Consider the following 25,916-nt stretch of genomic DNA (forward strand, 5'->3'; position numbering starts at 1 on the left):
ATACTTCATAACTGGAAAGACAGTATTTCAAAAACGAGGGTTTTCTAGTGCTTCTACTCATTATATTTCTCAGCAGTAGATCTGAACACATTTTGAGTCTCTTTCTTAGTTATCGAACAAAAGCAAAGTTACCATGATATCTAATAAGACAGTTAAAAATGATCACAGTGTTAAAAAAAAAAACATGCAACATATCTAACCTCTTCCCAGCCTGTTACTTGTAAATCTGCCATCCCCTTCTTACATACTTTCGGTATCCACCGCACCTGCACTCAGGATGAGACTTATCATTCCAGAAGTAAGGAGACGTCCTCCTCCTTCAAAGAAGGGGTTTCCCTTCTTCCACCATCAACGCTGTCCTCACCCAGATCTCTTCCATTGCGCACAGGTCTGCCTTCACCCTATCCACCTGCCACCCGACCAGTGGTAGGATTCTTCTTGTCCTCACCTACCACCACAACAGCATCCACATCCAACACATAATTCTCTGTAACTTCTGCCATCTCCAACGGGATCCCCCTACCAAGCACATCTCCCCCCCCACCACCCCCACCCGTCCCCCTCCCCCCCCCCAGTTTTCTACTTTCCACAGAGATCACTCCCTACATGATTCGCTTGTCCATTTGTCCCTCCCCACTGATCTCGTTCCTGGCAATTAACCTTGCAAGCAGAACAATTGATACACCTGCCCCTACACCTCCTCTCTCACTACCGTTCAGGGCCCCAAATAGTCCTTTCAGGTGAGGTGACACATCACCTGTGAGTCTGTTGGGTCATCTACTGTATCCAGTGCTCCCGGTGTTGCCTCCCTTATAGCAGTGAGACCTGATGTAGTTTGGGAGACCACTTCGCCAAGCACCTATGCTTGATCCACAAGCATAGATCTCCTGCTGCCCACCCATTTGAATTCTACTTCCTATTCCCATTCCATCATGTCAGTCTTTGGCCTCCTCTATTGCCATAATGAGGTCACACTCGGGTTGGAGGAGCAACACCTTACATTCTGTCTGGGTAATCTCCAACCTGATAGCATGAACACAGATTTCTTGAACTTCCGGTAATTGCCCCCCCCCCCCCACACCATTCCCCATTCCCATTTACCACTCTCATCTTATCTCCTTACTTTCCCATCATGTCCTTCTGGTGCTCCTTCCCTTTTCCTTTCTTCCATTGCCTTCTGTCCTGTCCTATCAGATTCTCCTTTCTCCAGCCCTTTATCCCTTTGACTAATTGACTTCCCAGCTGTCTACTTCACCCCTCCCCCTCTCCCAGTTTCATCTATCACCTACTACCTTGTATTTCTTCTTCTCCACGCCCCACCTTCTTACTCTGACTTGTCACCTTTTTTCTCTAGTCCTGATGAAGCGTTTTGGCCCAAAACAACCATTGTTTACTCTTTTCCATGGATGTTGCCTAACTTGCTAAGTTCCTCCAGCATTTTGTGTGTGTTGCTAACAGATCTAATAAATTTTTCATATCATTTGTTCCACAAATACCACTTGATTATTGATTGATAAGTTATTTAGAATTTTGATATTTCTAAAGGAAAACTGTAATGAACCAATACATTTTAACAATTATGTTTGGCCTGATTTTATTCTTCATAATTTTATTTTTTATTCAAAAAATATGCAGTTTATTGATTGTGCAATAAGTAAAGAATTACTCATGCTAATGCCTCAAGAAACATTGAAATCAAAACCCTTTAGTTGTACTTTGAAAGACTATCTGTCAGTAAGCAGGTCATATCCTTTCGTTATCCTGGAAGTGATTTTATTCAATGTACAATATTACTGCCTCTCGGCTGCTGTGAATTTCTTTACTTAATTTAGCAGTTTTGATACAGGTGTCAGAGGAGATGTTGAAAACTACGGAACAGTGGAATATTGGTTCCGGCTACGTGTACCAATGGCTCAGGCCATTCGGCTCTACAAGGAACGAACAAAAGCCTTGGGATATATAACTTCCAGTTATCATGCAATTAATCAGCCACAACAGGTGAATTTGTCCTTTTTTTGGTGAATTTATGTTTGGAAGCTTTTGGGAACAAAATGCTGTGTTTAAAAACACCTGTTTTAAATGAATGTTGAGATTTTTAATGCTAAATCTATGGTAGAAGTGGACCAGATTTATATTACTGTGCAGTAATATAAATCTGTATGACAGCAAACCTTCTCAGTAATTACACATAAAGATTACAGCAAACTTTTTACGCCTGCCATGATCAGAGATTTGGCTCTATGAATCTGTGATTTGGAGCCACAAATTTCTGTTTCCATTTCATATTTTATTGTCGCTACATTCTAAATGAAAAATGTTCAGTTTGGTAAATTTTAAAATTAAAGACAGGAGCATATATTGGATCATTAGGACTCATCTGATGTCATTTTGGCCTTTGATGAAAGTCGTTTTTCAGGTTTAAATTCCAAATCATCTGTCACAAATCCTTCCTGATGAATGGCCCTGCACTGCAGTATGTGTCTTTTTGCCTTGTACACCACATGAATCTCAAAAGCTTGCTTGGACAACAGCTTGGGAAATTGATGTGAAAAACTCTTTCTCCAGGTAGTTGCCCGAGTAATATGCATGTTATAACACTGTTAAAAAACTTTTAAAGATCCATATCACTGCTTGTAGGTCAGTACCAACTGGGAAAAAAACATATCAGGATGTCTCCAAAATACTGACCAAGCCATTGCTCGATGTGAACTCCCGAAGTTGCCAATGTGTATGAAATACTTTGGAAACCATGCTGCTTCATTCAAGATTAGACACAGGCCAATGCAATTCATTTTCTTTTAAGCTGGGCCAATTCCATTTTATATTCGTTATTCTACTGTGACTAGGGAGTCTAAATGCAGTTTAGGTTTAGCAATTGTGAAACCCCAAATTTTGGCAGTGTTAATTCAAATCAAATTCAACATTAAAACATTAAAGGAGGCACATTTCAACACATGCATCATTTAAAAAGGTAGAATTTAAATTTGATGCAGACATATTAATACAAAATTTATTATGCACTGAATGTTAGATGATTGATTTTTGCAGTGATGTAACAGGTAGGCACGTTTTTACAGTTGATTCAGGTAACTTCATAGAGACTCCATTCTCACAGGAAATGCTTCTCACAAGGCTCCCACCTCCTCTGAATTTTAACGATAATACATAGCTGACAAGTATCATTAGCTCTGTAATCTTTAAAAAGGTCAAAGGCTATGGCGTAACCTCAGGTTGGTGTTGGTGGTAGTCAATGACTGCATTACTATGCATTAATATTATGGGAAGATATCTTAAAAAGCTCTTTCAAAGATGTCACATGGGTTAGGATACTATCACTTTGGGGTGTGTTGCAAACCTCCCAACAGTGAACAGATGATAGAGGAACAGGTAGGTAGGCAATTAGCAGTGAGATATAGTTTTAGTATTAGGAAATATCAATTTGCCAAGTAATTATTGGGATTGCCTCCGCAGATTAAGGCTTAGAGGGGACAAAAGTTTTGCGATTTGTCGAGGAGAACATTTTTGCACAGAGAAAAGTAACATTCTGGATCTTATATTGGATAATATATACTGTCAATTTCAAATGGTTATCAAAAAAGATACAGATAGACTAACAACAAAGTGGATAAACCCATATTTTATTAAAATATGACAGGATCTGACAGAGGTAGATGGACTATTTCTACTAGGCAAGTCCACATCTGCACAGTGGGAAGCATTCAAAGGAGAAAATCAATGGTAACAGATATAAGAGAACTCTGAATGTTGATAGATATCAAGGATTACATAAATAAAAAGAACATATTGCAGACATAAGCTGTTAAAATGGGGAGGCCCTTCAAAAATATTGAATGTGGAGGGAGATGTTTTAAAAAGGAAATTCAGAAGACAATGGGAGAATCATGAAATATCACAGGCAGACAGTATTAAAATAAATCCAAAGACATTTTATTAGTATATTAAAAGCATAAAAACAACCAGAGAGAGATTAATGGCACATCAGGGACAATAGAGGCAATCTGTGTGTGGAGCCAGAAAATATCAGTGAGATGGTATAGGTGAGGTCCTAAATGAATAGTTTTCCTCAGCATTCACAAAGGAAACATACTTTGTAGTTGTATGATTTGGCAAAGGCCAATGTAAAATTCCAGTGCCTGAGAGATTTGGGGTGCAGAATCGTTGAGAGACTTTAAGCTGTGTGTAGACGAGCATTTAAGTCATCCAGGCACACAAGTTTATAAGCCAAGTGCTGGAAGATGGGATTAATATAGGTGGATCCATACTGGTCAGTGTTGACATAGTGGGTTAACTGGCCTGTTTCCATGACTTATAACCTTGCGACTCTACATTATTTTAATATTAAAGCATTTTTTTCTGGTAAGCGCAAACTGATTGCATTTACTCTGGTCAATTTCTATTCTTCCTGTTGTAAGGCTATCACATCCAGGTATTTACAAATGGACTACTGGCTCATGGTGCTTCTTTCTGAAGTTACCTGGAAATGTGAGTTGTTTAAACCTCAGACAGCTGCAACAGTAGTAATAGTACTAGTAATAGAAGTAGATAGGACAAAACTCCTTGAATCTTATAATAGATAAACTTGCTTATTTTAACTCAGCTATGTCCTCAATATCCATGTGAGACAGAGACGCAGATTGCCCCTGGTTAACAGAAGACACTGACAATAAATATAAGGCTGTAATGACAAATATTGGTCAACTCTTCCTTAAATGTAACAAGTTCTATGTATGTTTCAGTTTGTCAAAGTGAGTTTGCTTTTAATTTCCTGAAGTCCTACAGGGAAGAGATTGACAAACCTCAGATCTTACTCACAGTCTACTGCAGCTGGTTTGCAGTAGAGTTATAGCACAACTCATGTAGCCATCCTTGGCTTTGATACCTGCTGCTCCTGAGCCAACCCCAATTCCAGCTCCAGCTACATGCTTTGCCCACACACTGGACCTAACCTCAGCCACAGTACTAGCCATATATAATGTTCCATTACCTTAACTAACCTTCCAAAGGCACTGTGAATTACTACGGAAGTCACAGACAGCAAATTAACATGCAAGGTAAATGTAATTTTACATATTCTTTGAAAAATGACCAAGTAGTTCATTTCTGACCCTGACTCAGATGCACACCAGCTATTGATTTTTATTGCACATTTTGCTGCCCAAGACACCAGACACCACAGTAGAAGACTCTGAAGGGGCACTGTAGGGACTACTTGAAAACAAACTAAAATTGCTGCCCGACTAAGTGAGGGAGTATGGTAACTGTATGACACGCTTCCAACTTACTTAATTCCAAGTTGAAAAAGTCATTTATTTCATCATTACAAACCAACAATAAAATCATTTGACTCTTTTATAATTCACGTAAAACAAAAACAAACGAGACAAGCGAAATTGGATCAAATTCAAACACGAGTGGTCAACAAAAAATATGTGCTCCCCACCCACCCACTGTGCTGCCATGCAGGTGAACAGGTGACGATAGTCATATATTTCTACCGCCACCCAAACCCACGTGACAAATTACCTTAACACAGAGTGAGGTTACGCAACACAAATACGATACAGACAGAATAAATACATACATGGCTCCACAAACACATTACGATTATAAACACTCCTGGTAATGCATGGCCAACTTTACGAGTACACAGATCTGCAGAAAGTAAGACAGTGGATAATGAGGACTCAGTTGACGATTTTCCTGCAAGACCAACAAAACCGACATGTTCCAGAAAGATGTCACACATTGGTGGTGGAATTTGAGGCCACTTTTCCTACTTTTCAAATGTGAAATTGATTGACAACAAACCAGATCTGCTATCAATGACACAGGACCAAAACCTAACCAGTGCCTCATTGATTCTGGCTGCCCCGTAGTCATCCATTCTCCTTTCTAAGTAAAACATTAATCCAATCAAAGTTATCATGATGGAATATTTAATTGTTCCAGTACCTGATTCGATATTCTTTAGCCTACCTAGTAAGGTGTGATAGAAATAGTCAAGTAGTAGCTTCCCTATGCATTCTTCAAACGAAGTTTCATCTCTATTGTTCGATTGCTGATTAGTCTTTTCAAACTGGTGTAAGGTTTATTGCTCAGGTTTCAGCAGGAGTGTTCGAAAAATATTTAATCTCTTCTTTGAAGGTTCTATCATTAAAATTAGTTAGTCTTCTCATGGTCTTTCTGCTGGTTATTGCCATAAAGAGCTGGAAAAGGAGCAGAAATATTGGCAGGGGGAGATTCTAACTCAAAGGAATACCTTTCATCATCAGCAGCCTCTAAGGTTATTGACTATTCATCATTGTTTTATGTAAGAGGTTCCCAACCTTTCTTATGCCATGGGTCCCTACCATTAACTGAGGGGTTTGGACCCCAGGTTGGGAAATCCTGTGTTACACCAACAAACATTTTGACATCAAACATGCTGCAAATCTAGGAAAGTACAGCATATTATTTTTCAATTTGCTTACCACCACTCTGTTGGGACTAAGCCAATGAGTAGAACATAGGAGAGAAGTGAGTCTCACCAATCCCATGTAATTGAGTTCTTGTGACTTGAAAACAGGAAGATATGGCAGCAAAATAAGCCTTCTGCAATATAATCAGCAATGCCTCCTGTGATTCCAAGCCATGGTCTTCACTGAAGTGTAGACACCACTTGTTCTATTGCTGTCTGGAATATTGTGGCAGCCTGTACACAGTCTCCAATGGTTACAACTGTACACTGTGCCAGATTCTTGCTGGTTGACTTGCATAAATTAATGGGTGCTTCAAATGATCTTGAAGCGCATATTTATATCAGCCCAATAAGTATCTGAAGCAGTTGGAAATAACTAAACACAAACAGCTTAATAAAGTAGCAGTAGGAAAGAATATGAGAAGCAGCAGAAGAAGATGGATGGTGTGGAATATTAATTTTAGGATAAAGAAGGGATGTGGTTAAAGGCTTAAAAGAGGTGAGGTCACAGCTAGTTTTCAGCTGAAAAGAAAAGCAATACAAGATTGTTTTCTAAGAGCTGTTCCATTTTGTTAGCAATGCTGTTCATGCCATAAACCTATTTTGAAATATGACTGCTACTGCCGAAAGTGTAATACTCTGCATGATCTTCACTGTAACATTATCATTGGTTCAATTCCTTGCTATTGGGAGCAACACATTGCTCTTCTGATTGCCTTTACCAGCAGAACCGCAAAACATAACAAGGGTCCTTACACCAGCAAGTTCTGAACACATACTCAGCAAATTACAATATTCGGTTGAAATGGTTTTCTCTGTTTAAGAGGGGTAGTTTGCCTAAAAATGGCGCTATCATGAACTATTTTGTTTTCATAAGTTAACTGAGCTTCTAATTGAAGTCTTAATCGTGATAATTTTATATTTATTTTTTACTGCTGATCCATGAGGACCTAATTCTCTACATAACAATGTAAATAATTCAATTGGTTTTATGTGCAATGCAGTTCATGGTCCAAAATGCAATGGTCCAATTTCTTTGTAGTGTTGATAGCTCAATGCCATACCTTGCAAAACTTTTAGGTTGTATTGAGTATGAAATCTGGATAACTGCTATAATAATATTATTACATATTTTTATACTTTGAAGCAATTGGAGGAATGTTTCCCGGTGAGGTTTCAGTACTAGCTAATATTTACAAACACATACAGATTGGTTGATTATTACTACAAACTGTTTTGTGAGACATGCCTGACAATGGGCCACGTTGGACCATAAGGCCAGGGCTTAGGAGCAGAATTGGGCCATCTGGCCCATTGTGTCTACTCTGCCATTTGATCACAGCTGATTTATTTTACCTCTCATCCTCATTCTTATGCCTTCTCCCCATAACCTTTGACACCTTTACTAATCAAGAACCTATCTACCTCCATTTTAAATCTACCCAATGACTTGACCTGCACAGCCATCTGTGGCAATGAATTCCATAGATTTACTGCCCTCTAGTGAAAAAAAAACTCCTTATCTCTGTTCTAAACAGGTGTCCTTCTATTCTGAGGGTTATCCTCTGGTCCTCTCCATGTCCACTCTATCTAGGCCCTTCAATATTCCGTAGCTTCCCATTCGTCTAAACACTAGCAAGTACAGGCCCAGAGCCATCAAACGATCACCATATGTTGACCCTTTCATTCTGAGGATCATTCTTGTAAACCTTCTCTGGACCCTCTCCAATGCCAGCACATCCTTTCTTAGATATGGGTCTCAAAACTGTTCACAATACTCTAAATGTGGTCTGACCAATACTCTAAAGAGGCCCAGCATTTCAAACTTCCTTATGTAGTCAAGTGAAATTTGAATTCCTTTGTTTCATTGTTCTTCTTCCTTTGCCTTTTATCTTGTATTGATTTGAACATGAACATTATTGTGGCAAAGTTTACAGAAGCGTTTTTATATAAACCTGCTGGATAAGAATAGAACAAGATTAGTTGGAAAATCTGTTTTACACCCCTTGTGCATTCCAAAGGGAGTAAAATTATCTTGGATCCAAGGGCTGCGTTGCACCAAATTTCAACAACAACTTTTGAATTAAAATTGCAGGCAACATTTCAGTCTTAGTATCTTCATGCATTCACTGCATTCAGTTAAAATATTTCTCACTGATCCCACAGGCACATTCTGCATCTCTGGCAGATGATAATATGAATGATCTTCACGTAACTATCAAGTCTTGTGACAATCTGCAACACAAAAGGAAGGATGCTCAACCAAGTCCTTATGCGGTCTACAAATTCTTTGATTTTTCTGACCATGACACTGCTATCATTCCCAACAGTAATAATCCACAGTTTGATGATCACATGCGATTTCATGTACCAATGAATGCAGAGCTTGATCAGTATTTAAAGTCAGAATCATTGCTCATTTACGTATTTGATGATGCAGATCCTACTGATCCTTCCTATCTGGGAAAGGCTGAAGTCCCACTTATTCCACTGGCTCATAACAAGAACATCTCAGGTAATAACTTTAAAAAACATAGTTTTCATTTCGAAAATGTAACTTAATACAATACCCCATCTTAGAATTTGCTGATAATTAGCCAATAATTACATTGTGGGTAATTCAGGATAAATTTTAATTTGAGAACTTGGCATGATCAGTACCTGTTAAAGAGAAATATGCAGTAAAAACAAATAACCACATGCAAGAATTGTAGAAGTACAAAACTAGGCCACAAATAATGTTAAAGTAGGAGACAGAGTTCTGATGCATAACAGAGAAGTATTCGTCTACTTCTAAAATACAGGATATGAAGCAGACTTGAATATTTTTAGCCCATTAATAGTAGATGAAGTACTTTGAATTTCATCCTAACATGGAAAAGAATATAAGGTTGTAACATCTAATAGATGTAATAAGTGATAAAAACATATATCCAAAAACATATATCCAGTGGTAAGAATTGTGTATATGAATTTAGACCATAAGGTATTGTTAAAATGGAAGACGAGGTTTTGACAGATTAGAAAAAGTGATGAAGTCTGATTCTGAAATAGGGAAATGTGGGCATATAATCCAGCAGCAGCATGTTCAAGATCTTTAGATGACACTCTATCCAAGAAAAGAAGCTGCTAAAGAAGTATAAAGAAAAAACTGCTACAACTTTCTTTTACAGAGAGTTTCAAAAATCCCACGAGCGACCACATGAAAAAGAATTGATAGAGAGGAACAGGGATTAAACCCAATAACTGAAGCTCTAATTGAAATAGAACAGTGAAGGTTTATAAAACTGAAACTTATAGACACATTAGAAGGGTTTGTGTAGACATTTTCCAAGAAATAGTGTTTATAGTCAAAGGAATATTATGGCAGGTGTTAAAATGCAATGGACACAGGACAGCCAGTTTATCTAAGACACATTTAATTTATGGCATCTCTTTGGAAAATATGAGCTTCTGTATTTAATATAATTAAATTGAATGAAACTCTGATATAAAATTTCTAGGGCTATCATCAAAAGTAATGGCAAAGTCCTTACAAATGAACCAATAAAATGCTAAATAATAGAGAGGCTTACTGAATGCAGACTTTGGCAATTGATCAAGCAGTCAAGAAGCATAAGAACCTGTATAATAGATATCTGTTAGCTCATGTCCAGTAATGTTACTACTTCATTTAAATAATTTGATGCATAATTGGCATTGCACCATTCCTTTGTACTTATTAAAATAACTAATAGCTTTTCCGCACCAGCAACAATTTCAAACCAATAAAGCATGGGTGTATTAAATTCCAAGATACCAAGAAAGTTGCCCTGAAGCCAGCTATTGGTAGGTGTAAACAAAAAAAAAGTAGTGCAAATATATCTTGCTATTCGTTTACAAAAAAAAAATCATATGGCTTATTATACCTCGGTGAGGTTCTGTTGATAATTGACCATTTCAAGAGCACAGGGTAACATTTGGTTGCACAATGTGATATAATGTTGCTTGTTTCTGTTGACAGCTGCGCAGAAAATCATTATCTAAAGTTTTGAAACATTGCAGTATTTTCTGAAACTTTAAAAATAATTTGTTATCCCCTTTCAATGTAGTCTCTTTATTTTCATTTAATTGTAGGTACATTTGAAATTACAAACTCTGAAGAACAGGAAATTGGCACCATAAATGTTGAATTAAAATGGATGATCTCATATTTCCCACCAAATGAATCAATAATGATAATGGATCAGGCACAGGTGGTTGCAAAGAAAGAACCAGAAAAACTGCCAATGAGAAAGGACCTACCTGAGAATTCAGTTACGGTAACTAATGTTATACTTTTTTTAAATTATTTCAAGATGTTACTTGAGTAGTTCAGTACATCAAATTTGCAGTATCCACGAGCTTTCTTTAAGCTTAATTATGCTTTCCTTGGTATTGTTTCATGATTAAAGAGTTAAGGAAGGAATATTAAAATGCAAACTTAAGAAAGAGTTCCCACTGATGCTGGAAGTGTATTGTGCACTCATAAAATTTGAAGACATGCATAACTATCACATGTATTTTTGAATTGCCAAATCTTAGCGTAATGTGTTGTTTTGTTTTGCACAGCCTAAGACTCTCTTCTGCTGGCCTGTTGGTAAAAGTACTTAGGCTGGCTAAAAGATATGAAAACAGATGATGATCCAGCAGAGCATTTGCTGTGATGCTGAATCCTCCATAGAAATCTATTTCTAAGGGGATTCATCTAGTTCTTGAATCAATGGATGGTCCCCATTGCTTGCAATCTAAGCAGCAGTGATATAAATCAAGAGAAGCCAGCTCAGTGATTTCCTGGGAGGGTGTAGCTCAACTTCTTCCTCTTGCAGGGGTGAGGTGTTTGAAGCTTCTGTAGCTCTTGAGTTTTTACAGGATGGGGTTTCTAGCCCAATGCCCACCTCTCTTCTTTTCACAGCCAGGCTTGGGACCAGCCATGGCGAAGTTCTGTCTCACTTAGATCTCAAGAATTATTAAGGTCGTCGTTTGGGTCAATTTCTATGACATCACTCTTTGAAGCATCAATAGCTTGATTAAAAAGCATCTTGAAATCCCATATTCTGTATCATATATTTACTATTAAGTAAGTGGCATTTTCCATGTAAAGAGCAAAGGAAATCATGTTGCTAACATCAGTATTGTAATTTGTCTTGGGGTAACTATTCATTTTCAGGGTGAGATTTGTAAGAACTTCCAGTACAGGTCTTTGAGGTACAGGTAATTATAGTTAAATATTAACATATTGATGAAACTATCAATTCAAACTATAAATAACTGTTTTAATGTGAGTGGAGGGAAAGATGACCGGGTGAATTAGGATCCTTTTTTCACAAAGCTCTATTAAGAGTGCCACTTAATTTTAAAATCAATTGCTTCAAGCTTGCACTGATTTTATTTCTCTCTACCAGATAAAATGGAAATAATAAAAGTAACTTCTTTAAAAATCCCAAAATTTACAGTTTTCACATTTTATGGGAGTATGCCCCTCACCCCGCCTGTTTTGTAAAGTTGACTTGTTCTACTAAAGGGCTTGAAGCCATGTGATTTCCAGAATTTGTAGGAGTTTTCTATTTAACTGGAGGGTTATTCCATAAAATTACAATTATTGTTTAAAATCAAAAAAATCAGTATATTTTCCTGTCCTACCCCTCAGCTACACTGAGCTCCACTCCATTTGGCCCCAAAAATTGTCAAAAACCTCTGTTGACCCAACTTTAAAAACTATTCATATCGAGATTATTTCATTCATCTTTAGCTGCAGCATAAGGTACTTTTCTTTTTATCATATTTGAAATGTGCCTGTAATTTAAAACCATTATAAACAAATTAAGGGTTCTTTCATTATTATTTTTGTGTTGATAAGCATTTGCTCCAAATATCCCCTGAATTTAATGACTAGTACCATGCTCATGATCATTGAGTTTTATAATATAGAAACTGGCTCCTTGGCTTACCTGGTCCACAGTGACCATCATGTACTTCACTATACTAATCCTATTTACCAGCACTTGATCTGTAGCCTACTGTACCTTAGTGATTCAGGTGTTAATACAGATACTAACAAAATATTTTGACAGAAACTGCCTCCATTACCTTCTCAGACAATGTATTTCAGATTGCAACCACGCTCTAGATGGGAAAAAATTCTTTCCCACATCTTATGCAAAACTTTTACTCCTTACCTCACACCAATGCACTCTGGTCTTAACTGCTACTGCCAAGGAGAAGGAGTTCTTACTATTTATACCTGCAGCAGGTCTCCCATCAGCCTCCTCTGCTCCTAAAAAAAAATCGAACTTACCCTGTCTTTCCTCATGTCTGAAGTGTTCCGGCAATATTGTGGTGAAATCTCTGCATCCTCTCCAATGTAATCATGTCCCTCTAAAATGAACAGCAACTAGAACTACAGTTCCAGCTATGAATTAACACATATTTTAATGAATTGTACCTTCAATTATATTCTTTGCCCCAACTAATGAAGACAAGTATCCCCATGTGACTAGAATTCAGAAGAATGAAAGGTGACCTAATTGAAACCTATCGAATGGTAAAAGGCCTTGATAGAGTGGATGTGGAGCAGATGTTTCCTATGGTGGAAGAGTCTAAGACCAGAGGACACAGCCTCAGAATAGAGGGACGTACTTTTAGAATGGAGATGTGGAGGAATTTATTTAACCAGAGAATGATGAATCTGTGGAATTCATTGCCAGAGGTAGCTGTGGGATACCAAGTCTTAAAGTACATTTAAGGCAGAGGTTGATTGGTCTGGGCGTGAAAGGATATAGGGAAAAGGCAGGAGATTGGGGCTGTCAGGAAAAATGGATCAGCTGTGATAAAATGGCAGAACAAACTCGATGAGCCAAATGGCCTAATTCTGCTTCTATATCTTATGGTGGCTCTTTCAATATCCTATCTACCCTGTATCTCCACCTGTACATTTGTTTCCCAAGGTCTCTTTGTTGCTTGGTACTTCCTAGGACCCTACCATTCATGAATTATCTCCTACTTTTATTGTACATCCCCAAAATACATCACCTCACACTTTTTGGAATTAAATTCCATCTACCATTGTTCTGCCCAACTTATTAGCTCATCTATATCATGCAGCTTAGACAATTCTTCTTACTATCAATAACACAACCAATCTTTGTGCATTCTGGAAACTAACTAGTACACTTTCTCTATTCACATCCAGGTCATTAAGATACATAATAATAGCAAGCATCCCAGTGCTGATCCTTATGATACAACACTGTCACTGGCTTCCAATCGTGAAAGTAACCCTCAGTCATCACTCTTTGTCTCCTAACACTAACTAAATTTACCAGCTTAACTTGGATCCCTTGTGCTCTAACCATTTGGACCAAACTTCCTTGTAGGATCTTAACAAAAGCCTTCCTAATGTCTATGTCGATCACATCAACCACAATAATCTCATCACTATATTTGAATTTACCTCTTCAAAAATCTAAATTTAATTTTTCTCCCACTAACAAACCTATGCTGACCATTCCTGATCACTCACTGCCCTTCAAAGAGTAACTTAATCCTGTACCTCAGAATTTTTCCCAATAATTCTGCTACCTGTAATGTTAGGCTATTTGGTTTACAAATTACCTGACTTATTTAAACACTACACTTCTTGATTAAAGGTGACACATTTGCTGTTTTTCCAGTCATCTAATGCCAGTGAAGGTTTTTTTAAAAAATCAGTAAACGAGGCACCAATGTGCAGGCTGTATGAGGGAAGATTCTGTGCCTGGCACCATGTCTACGTGTTTGCACAGATCAGCAAGCCCTTTGAATGTGCAATTTTGGATGCCGTATTTAAGGAAGGATGTGCCAGGCCTTGAGAGAGTCCAGAGGAGGTTCATAAAATAATCGTAGGAATGAAAGGCTTAATTTGTGAGTTGATATCTCTGTGCCTGTACTCAATGAAGTTCAGAAACATAAGAGGCCATCTCATTGATACCTACCAGATACTGAAAGGCCTGGGTAGACTGGGCATAGAGAAGATGTTTTCATTAGTAGGCGAGTCAAGGATCAGAGGATGCAGCTTCAGAATGAATGGATGTCCATTTAGAATTGCAATGAAAAGGAATTTCTTCAACTAGAAGGCAGTGAATCTATGGAATTTATTCCCACAGAGTGCTGTGGAGGCTAAGTCATCTGAGTGTACTTAAGGCAGAAATTGACAAGTTCCTGATTGGCAAGGAGGTTAAGGATTACAGGGAGAAGGTAGGAGAATGTGGTTGAAAAACTAATCAGCCATGAATGAATGGAAAACTGGACCAGATGGGCTGGATAGCCTAATTCTGCTTCTATATCTTATGGTCTTAAAATATATCACAGCCCAGACAATATTTTGCCTTGCCCTTTATCTCAGCCTGAGAAACATCTCATCAGTCCTTGGGAGTTTATGTAACTTTATGCTTGCTAAAAAATCTAAAACCTCCTCAAAGAGCTGTAGAATTTCACCATCCCAGCAGTCTGCAATACTTCATCTTTAACTGGGAATCTTCCAGCTGGGGGTGTGAGGCGAGGGGAAGGCATGATGTGATGGTTATGTATGGAAATATTTTGAAAAATATTAGCACCAGCGTTTCAGGTGGCGTTCTCAATTGGCATTCCAGATGAGTCAGCTTATCTCCAATTAGTCACTGAATCTACTTTTTCTGCTTCCAAGAGGTAGATGGCATATCTTGTATGGTAAATATCAACAAGGCAGTTTCTAATGTATTGCTTTTAAACTCCTGTTAAGAATCTGTCAAGCATATAACTGGCAGAGATCAAGAAAGGTGCAATGTATTGCAATATCTATGCAGATAAGTTGGGAACTAAAATTGTGGAAGTATTGAGATAAGTGAAGGAAATTTCCAGAGAAATCAAGCAATAACTTTTTGAAGACTGATTCCATGGCATTTGTTATTTTAGGCAATGAAACTCAAAAAACATTCAGTTAAACAAGAAGTAAGAAGAGTATCATGGGATGACGGAAAGATTGCTGAGAATTCAGTAAGTATTTATTATTTAATTTGATCAGCAATTGTAGCATTTTTCTGTTGATTGGATTTTCCCTCACATATCTAGAATTTTACATTTTTCAGGCAATTTGCTGAAATTCCAAACTGATAATTACACAGTGACATAAATGGAACAGTTGGAACTTGAATATATAGAGACACTGGATCTTCTTAATCAAAATTTGGAATCCTGAAATTGGCAACACACAGACTGAGAAGTATAAATCAGTGGGAATGAATTCTATTAAATTTATGCTATAGGGCCCAGGCGAAATAATAACACTCCCTATTGTCAAAACCACTTTTTTTATTGCTAGAAAGGTAAAGTATTAATAATTAACACATCTAAGAACCTAATTAAAACATCTGACATATTTCAGTACATTTTGTTGTGAAAGAGTGGTGAAAAATATTATTGAAGATTGTAGATTAGTTTTTCCCTCATAACAATTGGAATAGCAACAACAAATGCAACTGGGAATATGAGAGGAGATGGAACAGGAAAGAATTTGTTATCCCATAAAACTTCTTCTTAAATTTTGTTCTATCAACTTCAACATTTTAATATCCATAGAGAAACTTCAGCATACTCATTGAAGCTCTGAGGTTGTAAAGCAAATGACATTTCTCCAGTATCCGGACTTAATTTTATAGTTTCAAGGCAATGTTTGGCACCCTGGAAACCAGAAAATATTGTTTCTTTTCCATGATGTGTTTTATTATCTGTCCCTAACCTACCTTTTGTCAAGCAAATCCTGTCTCCAGCCTGAATTTATCAAACTTATTTTGAAAGATTTTCATGAACAGCTTTGCCTGATAGTCACTTTCGCTTAGGTTCTGTGAGAAGAAAATCTACTAATCTTTGTTCTCGCTCGAAATATTAATTTTAATTCTTGGTATTCTTATACTATGCTCATAGTGATAGTCAGGTTTGTAATTCAAAAGCAAGGAATCCATCTGAACATAAATTTGATCATTAGGATACTTTCCCCAAGCAGTAAGGCTGATCAACTCCTCCACCCACTAACCCACACCTCCACACCTGCCACCACCACTACCTTATCATTTCCTGTCAGTCACCTAATGTATAGACACTCCTGTGCCTAATGTCACTTTGTCAATCAATGATCTACGTATATAAGTTAATCCAATGTATTTATATTTATTGTGTTTTTTAGATTATTGTATTCTTTGTCCTAATGAGTTTTTTGTGCTGCATCAGATCTGGAATAACAATTATTTTGTTCTCTTTTACGCTTTGTATACTGGAAGTGACATTAATCAGTTTTGAATCTTGAGGATATTGAGAGTGGGGGAGGGGTATACAATGGATTACTGAAATTAGACCATAGACCATAAGACCAAAAGGTATAGAAACAGAATTAGGCTATTTAGCCCATCGCGTCTGCTCCATCATTTCATCCTGGCTGATCCAATTTTCCTGTCAGCCCCAATCTCCTGCCTTCTTCCCTGACCAATCAAGAATATATCAAATTCTGCCTTAAGTATACATAAAGAATTGGCCTCTACAGCTGCCTATGCCTAAGAATTTCACAGATCCACCACTCTCTGCCTAAAGAAATTCCTCCTTATCGCTATTCTAAAAGGATGCCCTTCTGTTCTGAGGTTGTGTCCTCTGGTCTTAGACTCTGCCACCAATCTGAGAAGGAGAAGCATAACTCATATGTATCAGTATCACAATAGAATAAAGGGAATTACAGGAGGAGCATGAAAGAGGAGCTTGTCCAGGTGGGTTGGAGGAGGATGCTGACTGGGGTGATGGCAGAGCAGAGATAGCTGAAGTTTCTGGGAATAGTTCACAAGGGGCAGGATAGATATGTCCTACAGAGGAAGAAGTTCTCAAATGGTAGGGGTAGGCAACCGTGGCTGACAAAGGAAGTTAAAGACTGCAGAAAGCTAAGGAAAGGGCATATAAGGTAGCAAAAGTGAGTGGGAAGTTGGATGGTTGGGAAGTTTTTAAAATCCAACAAGAAGCAACTAAAAAGCAATAAGAAGGGAAAAGATGAAATATGAGGTCAAACTAGCCAATTATATAAGCAGAATACTAGAAGTTTTTTCAGTTATATAACGAGTAAAAGGGAGGTGACAACCGATATTGGACCAATGGAAAGTGATGCTGGTGAAGTAGTAATGGGGGACAAAGAAATGGCAGATGAACTTAATGGGTACTTTACATCTGTCTTCTCTGTGGAAGACACTAGCACTGTGCCAGCGGGTCGTGAATGTCAGGGAGCTGGAGTGGGTGCCATTACTATTACAAAGAAAAAAGTACTAGGCACCTGGACCAGATGACTACTTCTCAGTTCCCAGAGAGGTTGCTGAAGAGATAATGGATGCATTGGTCATGATCTTTCAAGAATCACTTGATTCTGGCATGGTCCCAGAGGACTGAAAGTTTGCAAATGTCACTCCACACTTTAAGAAGGGAGGAAGGCAAAAGAAAGGAAATTATATGCCAGTTAGCCCAACCTCAGTGGTTGGAAAAGTGTAGGAGTCAATTATTAAGGATGAGGTTTCTAGGTACTTGGAGACGAATGATAAAATAAGTCAAAGTCTACATGGTTTCCGTGAAGAGAAATCTTGCCTGACAAATCTGTTAGAGTTCTTCAAGGAAGTAGGGAACAAGCAGGGTGAACAAAGGAGCAGCAGCAGTGGATGTCATTTACTTGGATTTCCAGAAGGCATTTGCCAAGGTGTCACACATGAGATTTAACAAAATAAAATCCTATGATGATACAGGACAGTGACTGGCTTGGATAGCAGAATGGCTGATAGGCAGGAGGCGGTGAGTGGGAATAAAAAGAACCTTTTCTGGTTGGCTATTGGTGACTAGTGTATTTCACAGGGGTCAGTATTGGGACCACTACTTTTCACATTGTTTGTCAATGACTTAAATAATGGAACTGATGTCTTTGCAGCAAAGTTTGCAGATAATACAGATAGGTGGAGGGTTAGGTAGTGCTGAGGAAGCAATGCAATTGCAGCAGGACTTAGACAAATTGGAAGAATGGGCAAAAAAGTGGCAGATGGAATACAGTGTTGGAAAATGTATGATAATGTATTTTGGTAAAAGGAACAACGGTGCGGACTATTTTCTAAATGGGGAGAAGGTTCAAACATCAGAGGTGCAGAGGAGCTTAAGAGTCCTTGAGCAAGACTCCCAGCAGGTTAATTTATAGGTTGAGTCTGTGGTAAAGAAGGTAAATTTAATGTTGGCATTTATTTCAATGGGAATAGAATATAAAAGCAAAGAGATAATGCTGAGCTTTTATATGACACTAGTCAGGTCGCATTTGAAGGATTGTCAACAGTTTTGGGCCCCATATCTCAGAAAGAATGTGTTGTGATTGGAAAGGGTCCAGAGGAGGTTTACGAGGATGACTCTGGGAACAAAGGGGTTTAACATATGAGGACCATTTGGCAGCCTTGGGCCTGTATTCACAGGAATTTAGAATAATGTGGGTGGAGATCTCATTGAAACCTACCTAATATTGATAGGACTAGATAGGGTGGATGTGGAGAGGATGTTTCCTATAATGGGGATATCCAGACCTAGAGGTCACAGCCTCAAAATTGAGGGGTGACCCTTTAGAACAGAGGCAAAGAGGAATTTTTTTAGCCAGAGAGTAGTAAATCTGTGAAATGCTCTGCTACAGACTACGGTAGAGGCCAAGTCCATGCATATATTTAAGGCAGAAGTTGATCATTTCCTGATCAGTCAGGGCATCAAAAGATATAGTGAAAAGGCAAATGTATGGGGTTGAGTGGGATCCGGGATCAGTCATGATGGAATGATGCAGCAGACTCGATGGGCTGAATGGCCTAATTCTGCTCTTATGTCTTATGGTCTTTTAGGAAACATCCTCTCCACATTCACTCTATCAAAGCATTTCACCATTCAATAGGTTTCAATGAGGTTACCCCTCATTCTTCTATATTCTAGTAAACACAGGCCCAGAGCCATTAATCTCTCTTCATGTGACAAACTATTCAATCCTGGAATCATTTCTGTGAACCTCCTTTGAACCCTCTCTAGCTTCAGCACTTACGTTCTGAGATAAGAGGCCCAAATCTGCTTACAATACTCCATGAGGCATCACCAGTGCTTTATAAAGTCTCAACATTACATCCTTGCTTTTATATTCTAGTCCTCTTGAAATGAATGCTAACCTTGCATTTGCCTTCCTCACACAGACTCAACCTGAAAATTAACCTTTAGGTGCTCCCAAGTCCCTTTGCACCTCAGTTTTTTTGTCTTTTCTCTCCATTCAGAAAACAGTTAACCCTTTCATTTCTTCTACTGAAGTACATGACCATGCACTTCCCAGCGCTATATTCCATCTGCCATTTCTTTACCCATTTTCCTAAATCTGTCTGTTCTTCTGTAGCCTCTCAACTTCCTCAAAACTACCTGCCCCTCCTCCTATCTTCATATCGTCTGCAAACTTTGCAACAAAGCCATCCATTCCATCATTCAAATTATTGACATATAACGTAAAAAGTATTAGTCCCAGCACAGATCGAGTGTCCGGCAGCCAACCAGAAGTGGCTCCCTTCATTCCCACTCTTTGCTCCCTGCCAATCAGCTACTGCTTTATCCATGCTAGAATCTTCCTGTAATACCATGGGCTCATAGCTTGTCAAACAGCCTCATGTGTGGCACCTTGTCAAAGGCCTTCCGAAAATCCAAGTACACAACATCAACCAACTCCTTTGTCTATCGTGCTTGTTATTTCTTCAAAGAGTTTCAGCAGATTTGTCAGGCAAGATTTTCCCTGGAAGAAACCATGGTACTATGACCTATTTTATCATGTGCCTCCAAGTACCCTGAGACCTCATCCTTGATAATTGCCTCCAACATCTTTCCAACCACTGAGGTCAGACTAACTGGTGTATAGTTTCCTTTCTTCTGCCTCTCTACCTTCTTGAAGACTGGAGTGACATTTGCAATTTTCCAGTCTTTCAGAATCATTCCAGAATCTAGTGATTCTTGAAAGGTCGTTATTAATGCCCCCACGATCTCTTCAGCCACCTTTTTCAGAACTCTGGGGTGCACACCATCTGGTACAGGTGACTTACCTACCTTCAGACCTTTCAGTTTCCCAAGAACCTTCTCTCTAGTTATGGTAACTTCACATACTTCATGGCCCCGACACCTGGAACTTCCACCATACTGCTAGTGAAGACTGATGAAAAATACTTATTCAGTTCATACGCCATTTCATTGCCCCCCATTTCTATCTCTCCAGCATTTTTTCAGTGGTCTGATATCCACTTTCACCTCTCTTTTACACTTTATGTATCTAAAGAAACTTTTGATATCCTCTTTAATATTATTGGTTAGCTTACTTCTGTATTCCATCTTTATCTTCTTAATGGCTACTTAGTTGCTTTCTGTTGTTTTTTTAAAACTTGCCAATCCTCTAACTTCCCACTAACTTTTGCTCTGTTATATGCCCTCTCTTTGGCTTTTATGTTGGCATTGATTCCTCTCATTAGCCACGGCTGTGTCATCTTTCCTTTAGCATACTTCTTTCTCTTTGGGATATATATATCCTGTGCCTTCCAAATTTCTTTCAGCAATTACAGCCATTGTTGCTGTGCCGTCATACCTCCCAGTGTCCTTTTCCAATCAATTCTGGCCAATCCCTCCCTCACACCTTTGTAATTCCCTTTCCTCCACTGTAATACTGGTACATCTGACTTTAGCTTCTCCTTCTCAAATTTCAGGGTGAATTCGATCATATTATGATCACTGTCCCCTGGGGATTCTTTTTCCTTAAGCTCTCTAATCAATTCTAGTTCACTGCACAGCACCCAATCCAGAATAGCTGCTCCTCTGGTGGGCTCAACGACGAGCTGCTCTAAATAGCCATCTCGTAGGCACCCTAGAAATTCCCCCTCCTGGAATCCAGCACCAATCTTGATTTTCCCAATCTATCTGCATGCTGAAGACCTTCATGACTATTGTAACATTGCTCTTTTGGCATGCATTTTCTATCACCCATTGTAATTTGTAGACCACATCCTTACTACTGTTTGGGGGTCTGTGTACAACTCCCATCACGGTCTTTTGACCCTTGCAGTTCCTTAGCTCTATACACAATGATTCAACACCTTCCAACCCTCTGTCACCTCTTTCTAATTATTTTATTTCATTTTTTACCAACAGAACACCACCATCCCCTCTGCATTCCTGCTTATCCTTTCGATACAATGTGTATTCTTGAACATTAAGCTCCCAGCTCTAATCTTTCAGCCGTGATTCAGTGATGCCTACAACATTATATCTGCCAATTTGCAACTGTGCTACAAGTTGATCTTCTTTATTCCGTATACTGCTGGCATTCAGATGCAACGCCTTCAGTCCTGTATTCATCCTTTTCGATTTTGTCGTACCATGCTCAACCTTTTGATTCCTAAGTTTGAGGTCTTACCAACACCTGCATCCACAATCCCTCCACTAACTGTTCTGGCACTCTAGTTAACATCCCCCTGCAACTCTAGTTTAAAGCTCACAATGCAGCATTAACAAACCTTCCCACTGGGACATTAGTCTCCCTCCAGTTTAGGTGCAAACCATCCCTTCTGTACAGGTCCCCACCTTCCCTGAAAGAGAGCCCAATGATCCAAAAATCTCATACCCTCCCTCTTGAGCCACGTATTAAACTGTATAATCTTCCTAGTTCCGGCCTTACTAGCACATGGCACGGGTAGCAATCCTGAAATAATAACCCTGGAAGTCCTGCCCGTTAGCTTAGCACCTAGCTCCCTGAACTCCTTATGTAGAACCTTGTCACTCATCCTACCCATGTCATTGATACCTACATGATACCTACATGATACCATTGACTCTGAGATGTTCAGAATCTTTTGGAGCCTACGAAAATTTATTTTGAATTCCTTCCATTTATGTTTTTATGTGTTCTTTATTCATCCTTTCAATACCTTGGCCACACTGTAAGGCCCTGCACTTACTGTCCAGCCCTAGTTGTTCTTGAAAGGATGGTGTGCATTATTTCTTAAACCATTCAACAGAATTGCTCTCTCTCAAATGAAGGTATTACCACAATGCTTTTGAAAAAGGTATTCTCGTATCTGGATAGGGTAGGAACAAAAGAACTGCAATCTACTTCCAAGTCACAAAGCAGTAGAATTTGGGAGGGAATCTGCAGGTGATAATGTTGCCATTAGTCTCCTTCTAGGTGGTCGAGGTTATGGACTACAAGCTGCCCTCAGATTAGCCTAGGCAAGTAACTTCAGTGCAATTTGGAGATGTTACACACATGCTGATGAAGAAAGTTAATGTTTTTGGATAAAGTCCCTTTTCATCTACTTTGCTATCCACTTGTCAGCTGTTCATCAAATTTGCAAATATAATTTCTGTGGTGTTTTCATGGATATGAAGAGAAGACCCAAAAAAGTAGATATGATCTTGGAATGCATTCAAGATTGAGTTTGGGCTGGGGAAGGAGCTACTTTCTGTAACCTGATGGTATTCTCATTGTAGCTTGCCTTCCCGTTAACTTTTATGTTATTTAAAAATTTAGCTATAGTACACCAGTTTCCTTCCTGTAAGTATTTAATATAAATATATTGTACTGGCCGCAGTAGCACTGACCTCTGAGGCAACTGACTGGTTACAGTTTGCCAGTCTGAGAGTTACACCACTGGGAGTTACACAGTCAGAAAAAGCTGATACAGCCCTGGTCTTTCAAAGATGGAAGGTGGGGATTGAGTGATCATGAACTGAATGTCAGACCTAGCATTATCTGGCCTGGTATAATATTAGTAGAAAAGTTGCACAAAATGCATAATGAACTTCAGCTGCTTTTTTATTTCAGATTTTTCTTCATTTCAGTGCCGTCTTTTCTTTAAATTATGTCTTCCATTGCAATTCCTTAAGATCCCATAATTTAACTTGAAAGCTGGAAAAAGAAAGAATTTTTGTTATCTTTGTCACAGCTGGTTTTGTTAATTTGCAGCCAACAGCAAAAGGAATTGGATATGATGTTCAAGATTCTCCTTTCATAAGTAACACAAATAAGATGAAAATTGATGCATCAGAGCCTGAAGTTACTGGTCAGGTATGAGGGAAGAAATATTATTATACTGAGCATAGTTATGTAATATACAGTTTGTCAGCAGCAACTTAAAATTGTGAGTGTTTATTTCCCTTTTGTGCCATACCATAATCTGAACCCACATCATCCTCTTTTTATCTGAACTGGATTTTCCACTTAAATAGAGAAAGGTACATGCCAATATTCTAGATAAGTGATGAGCATGGAGTAATAAAAACTGTAACTTATCCTTTACTGAGCCTTGAGCTTCATTTTGTTGACCTTTGTTGCCAGACGGGTATCCTGAGGCAACTCATCAACAGTGGATCATTTAGCTCCCAGTGTGTTTAGAAATCCTGTCCCGAGCAACTGCATGCAGGGAGATTGTAAGAAATGAGAAACAAACACAAAGTCAGCAGCAGTTGAAGAAGAGTAGGATGGTGAATTTCAGTCCATCCTTGGTGCATCTCATGTAGTCACAGGAACTGCTGCTACTGCTACTGTCATAAATGCTTCTGTTTGATGCCTGTGTATAGTATTTCTTTAAGGAACTTCAGCTTAATCAGAAAATCGGAGTAAAGCATGCTGCCTTACTGAATTTTTGAGAATGACCATTGATTGGTTATCATAATCTGTACCCACAAGAGATGCAGCACCAGTTTTGAGCATTTTCCACTAATATCTGAATATTATCCAAGCAATGATTGCAATGAGTATACCTCAGGTGCCTTTAGAAATCCAGAGATAACCACATCAAATTGAACCTCTTTAACACATTTTGCATCTGTAAACAAGAGCATCAAGGTCCATATTTGATTCCCCCCTACCCCCCCACAAAAGAGGTTTCCTCAATGCAACAGCTATTTCCATTCAGACTGATGTATGGAGGAAATTTTATTTGGCTTCCATGAACAACTGTATCTCACAACTTAGAGCACTAAATCATAGCAAATAGTTCAAACCTTTGAAATGGAGTGCAAGCCATGTTAATAATGCCAAATTCTTCCCATTCTTCCCTCAACGGTGTCTATTAGCACCATGGTTTTTCCAGATATAGGCATAAATTATGAATAGGGTCTTTCTAAAAAAATGTGGCATTATCCTTTTGAATCCTTCTTGATGCTTATATATACTTATTTGACAACAGAACCACAATATTCACTGATCACAGAGGAAAAAAACTGTCATTATTCTTAGAGCAGAGAAGATTGAGAGAACCTGTTATCGAGATGTTCAAAATAACGAGGGACCTAAACAGAATGAATGGAAAGAAATGAGTTCCCTTTGGAGAAAATATAAAGAGCCACAGCAAAATATTTAAAATTGTCAAAATAATTGAAGGTAACATTTTTACACGATGTGTGATAGCATATGGAATGCATTGCATGATAAAATGATGCAGGCAAATTCAATTGTGGCTTTCAAAATGGAACTGGATCAGTCCTGGTCCATAAAGAAAAAAAATGAGGGACTTTAGGAAAAGAGCCATTTAATGCTGGATCTTGTCAAGTGCTGGTGTGTCCTTCCAGGCAGTTATGATTCCATTCAGTATATTTCTATGAGACCTAATACTTGTTTACCTGGATACTGAAGGACTTCTCCAGTGTAGGTCAAATTGCAGAAAATGGTGGGGTTACAGCAGGTATGTTATTGAGTATTATTTGTAACAGCACTATTCTGAATGTAGGCCTGTTGTGCAGGTACTTAATGGATTCTAGATTCAGGGTCATTGAACATGCCAGAGGAAATGTATCCGGTTTGCTTTGAGATGACCTGCTGCAAAAGCTCAAATATGGACAATGCAGTGGACTGCTGCAGAACAAGAAAATAATTACTACTGCCAGAATAAAGGGCAGTCAGTTTTGGTCTCTAATCTAATAGTTTCTATTGACGCCTTACTACCTATTTGCTATTTGCTGTTCGTGACTAGAAATCTTTGGGCTCTTTTTTTATGTTTAACGCTAATTATGCACTCACCTTCTTAATTTTTTCACCTCCCGTTGAGCTTTCTGTTATCACCGCAGTTCTCACATTTATCATCAACCTCACACTTGTTCTCCTTCTCGTTCATCAACAAGATTCTGGTTGTTCGTTTCATACTGAGGTTGGAACTTGAATGTACCCTAACCATCTCTACATTAAAGGCTGCATACTAATCTACTGCATATGGTCTAGAGAGGTCCAGCTCAAGCCTTGTGATACATTAGGTTTTTTTAGCATTTGACCAGTGTTCACTTATTATTCCCCCAATGGCACTTGATTCACTTCATCAAGTGCATCTTCCTAAACCAGATCCTTCCTCACTTGTTGGGACAG

General features: G+C 38.5%; 1 protein-coding gene across 6 annotated transcripts in view; it reads left to right on the forward strand.

Annotated features, from left to right (window-relative positions):
- rpgrip1l (RPGRIP1 like) overlaps positions 1 to 25,916 on the forward strand; it is a 193,869-nt gene that overhangs the window by 102,343 nt on the left and 65,610 nt on the right. For 5 of the 6 annotated variants that reach the window (XM_072279557.1, XM_072279560.1, XM_072279561.1 and 2 more), the window contains 5 exons: positions 1,847 to 1,998; positions 8,645 to 8,993; positions 10,595 to 10,779; positions 15,428 to 15,508; positions 23,523 to 23,624. In XM_072279557.1, the coding sequence (XP_072135658.1) occupies positions 1,847 to 1,998; positions 8,645 to 8,993; positions 10,595 to 10,779; positions 15,428 to 15,508; positions 23,523 to 23,624 (869 nt within the window). Of the gene's footprint in view, positions 1 to 1,846; positions 1,999 to 8,644; positions 8,994 to 10,594; positions 10,780 to 15,427; positions 15,509 to 23,522; positions 23,625 to 25,916 lie in introns of those variants that run through there. The other variant, XM_072279562.1, reaches the window with a different exon arrangement.

The sequence above is a fragment of the Mobula birostris genome, chromosome 15, assembly GCF_030028105.1.
Source record: "Mobula birostris isolate sMobBir1 chromosome 15, sMobBir1.hap1, whole genome shotgun sequence".
Taxonomy (NCBI): domain Eukaryota; kingdom Metazoa; phylum Chordata; class Chondrichthyes; order Myliobatiformes; family Myliobatidae; genus Mobula; species Mobula birostris.